Source organism: Triticum dicoccoides, chromosome 4B, assembly GCF_002162155.2.
Source record: "Triticum dicoccoides isolate Atlit2015 ecotype Zavitan chromosome 4B, WEW_v2.0, whole genome shotgun sequence".
Classification (NCBI taxonomy): Eukaryota; Viridiplantae; Streptophyta; class Magnoliopsida; order Poales; family Poaceae; genus Triticum; species Triticum dicoccoides.
The window spans coordinates 303,691,928-303,695,012 of record NC_041387.1 but is presented as its reverse complement, the minus strand read 5'-3'; the positions used below and the strand labels follow the sequence as shown (position 1 = coordinate 303,695,012).

At 51.9% G+C, this 3,085-nt stretch overlaps 1 protein-coding gene across 1 annotated transcript in view; it reads right to left on the bottom strand.

Moving 5' to 3' along the window:
• Window positions 1–230, bottom strand: part of LOC119296012 — a 20,171-nt gene extending 19,941 nt beyond the window's left edge. Inside the window, exon 1 of the mRNA XM_037574431.1 lies at window positions 6–230. Within this exon, the coding sequence (XP_037430328.1) occupies window positions 6–152 (147 nt within the window). The 5' untranslated portion in view covers window positions 153–230. The remainder of the gene's footprint in view (window positions 1–5) is intronic.
• Between the last annotated feature and the right edge of the window lie 2,855 nt (window positions 231–3,085).

Here is a 3,085-nt window from a genome sequence, read left to right as displayed (position 1 = left end):
CGTACCAGATTGGAAGAGATGGAACTTGAGGAGAAGTTTCCTCGCGATGGCAAGCCGGTGAGGAATTTCGCCGCTCCGCGTTCTCTTGGGTTATGAGGCAACGGTGTTTTCCGGCCGCCGCCGCCGCCGCCGCTGGAACCCTCGGCTGCCATGGAGTTCTCTCCTTTTTCTCACTCTTTCCTATTCGGCGAACGACGTTCGTTAATTTATGTCGCCAACGCGAGCGACTCCATCATCCGATCCACACGATGCAAATTTGGAGATGTAAAATAGTGGTTGTATAATTTATCTCTACTATTAAAGGGAGATCGAACGTCGTGATGGTTCGACCTCCTTCGATCCCCACCTCCCTTCGTGCGATGAGGCACGTCCGCAGAAAAAAATCAACGACAGAAAAACCTCGCACTCCAAAGCAGGGGAAACCAGAAGATAAAAACCCCGCACATCCTCCACTTCTCCCACGATCTCCATCCGCAGATCTCTCTCCTGAACCACCCGGCCGGCAATCCTGCTGTGACGCCCGGATATTTAAGCTACAGTAAACCTCTGCTAATGATGCCACGTCACCTCGATTACTGTTGCTAATCTCGCGTTAGTTCGCAACCGGTTCGAATTCAAATTCAAAATCAAGCAAACAATAAAAGTTTTCAAATATTAAAACTAAAATGTTCGGAGTGAGCCAAATAATGCATAGGTAATTATGGTGGTGAAACCACACTTTTATAAAATGTTTAAATACTCTAAAATAAATAAAACAGTAGCAAATACAATTATTTAAATGCTTTAAAAATAATAAACATTTTCAAAACTAATTTGTTATAAGTATTAAACTATTGTGGCAGTGGCATAATTTGTAAAATCTATTTAGGTGCCACTTTGGTAATTTACTAAAACTAAAATAAAAGAGAAACTAAAAGTAAAACGGTAGAAGAAAAATTAAGAAAAACAAAATACAAAGAAAAGAGAAAACCCCGCCCCCCTTGCTGGGCCACGGCCCAGATGGCCTCGTGGCCAATCGGGCCAGCCCAGCCGCACCTCTCCTGGCCTACATGACCCACTCCCTCCTACTAACCCCTCACCTGGGCAAACCCTAGCCCACTACCCACTACCCCGATTCCCCTCCCAACACCCCGTCGCCACTCTCTCTCCCCCCGATCCCCTCCTGGATCGGGATCGAACACCGACCCCCGCCGCCTGGATTGACCGCGCCTGCCACCGCCGAGGACCTCGCCGAAGGCCACCACCCCGGACCACCCCGCCGGCCTGCATCCTCTCCGTCGTCGCCTCGTCCTCGTCCTCTTCCTCGCGCCCCACTGTCACGTCCCTACAGCCCCGCCGTGAGCGCCCTCCTCCTTTCCCCTCTTCCCCTGTCACCGCGCGCCCGAGGCCGTGCTCGCTCGCGGCCTCCCCGCGCTCGTCGCGCCTCCTTTGGATGGCCATCGTGCCCGAGCCGTTCCCCGCTGTCGCCTCGCCGCACACGGCCCGCCCCGCGCGTGCCCACCGTGGCCGCCTTCGCCGGTCTGCTATCCCTCGCCTTTGCGCAGACCACTCGCCGCTCGCCCTGTCGCCGGCGTCCTCGGCTCCATCGCCTTCCCTGCTCCTCCAGATGCCCGCGCCCCCGCGTCGTGGCCAACCCCCTGTTGCTGCTCTACATCACCGGCGCCATCCTTCGTTGGCGCCGCTCGCCGTCGACCGCCCGTAGCGCCCTCGCCGTGGCCTCGCCTCTGGCCATCGCCCCCTGTCATCCTGGGCAAGCGCCCAAACGGGCTGGGCATCATCGCCCGCTAGCACCGCCCCGCGGTGGCTCTCTGGGCCACTGACTAGGGGGCCCCACACCCCTATTAAGTAAAAAAAAGAATAATAAATAAATTAATTAATTTAATAATTAATTAACTTAACTAATGTCGCTTAATTAACCAATTAACTATCTAATTAGCCTAACTAAACTTGTTAGTTAACTAGACAATCAATGACAGGGGGCCCCACCCCGTGTTGACCAGTCAAAGTTTGACTGGTCAACTGGGTCCCCCTGGCCCCACATGTCAGCCAATGTACAATTTTTTGTGTACACTGTGCTGGGTACATCTAGTAATTTAACATTTAATTTTCGAATTTAAAATAATTTAGAAAATGATTTAAAATCTTTAGTAAATCATATCTTTTAATCCGTAACTCGGATTAAATTACTTTCTACATGAAAGTTGCTCAGAACGACGAGACGAATCCGGATACGCAGTCCGTTCGTTCGCCACACACCCCTAACCTATCGAACTCGCAACTTTCCCCCTCCGGCTCCTCTGCCCGAAAACGCGAAACACCGGGAATACTTTCCCGGATGTTTCCCCCCTTAACCGGTACCACCTCATACCACGTTAGGGCACACCTAGCACCGCTCATTGTCACGTCACGCATCGTCGTGTTTATGTTTGCATTGTATTCATTGTTTCTTCCCCCTCTTATCTCCGGTAGACTACGAGACCGACGCTGATGCCACCGAGTACGACTACGTCACCGACGACCCCTCCTTGTCTGAGCAACCAGGCAAGCCCCCCCTTTGATCACCAGATATCGCCTACTCTTCTCTATATTGCTTGCATTAGAGTAGTGTAGCATGTTACTGCTTTCCGTTAATCCTATTCTGATGCATAGCCTGTCATTGCTGCTACAGTCATTGATACCTTACCCGCAATCCTAAATGCCTAGTATAGGATGCTAGTGTTCCATCAGTGGCCCTACACTCTTGTCCGTCTGCCATGCTATACTACTGGGCTGTGATCACTTTGGGAGGTGATCACGGGCGTATACTATATACTTTACACAGTTACATTACCTGTGATACTGTTCGGAGATGGGGGCTGAAGGGGCAGGTGGCTCCATCCCGGTAGAGGTGGGCCTGGGTTCCCGACGGCCCCCGACTATTACTTTGTGGCGGAGCGGCAGGGCAGGTTGAGAACACCTAGGAGACAGGTGGGCCTGGCCCTGTTCGGCGTTCGCGGATACTTAACACGCTTAACGAGATCTTGGTATTTGATCTGAGTCTGGCTACTGGCCTATACGCACTAACCATCTACGCGGGAGTAGTTAT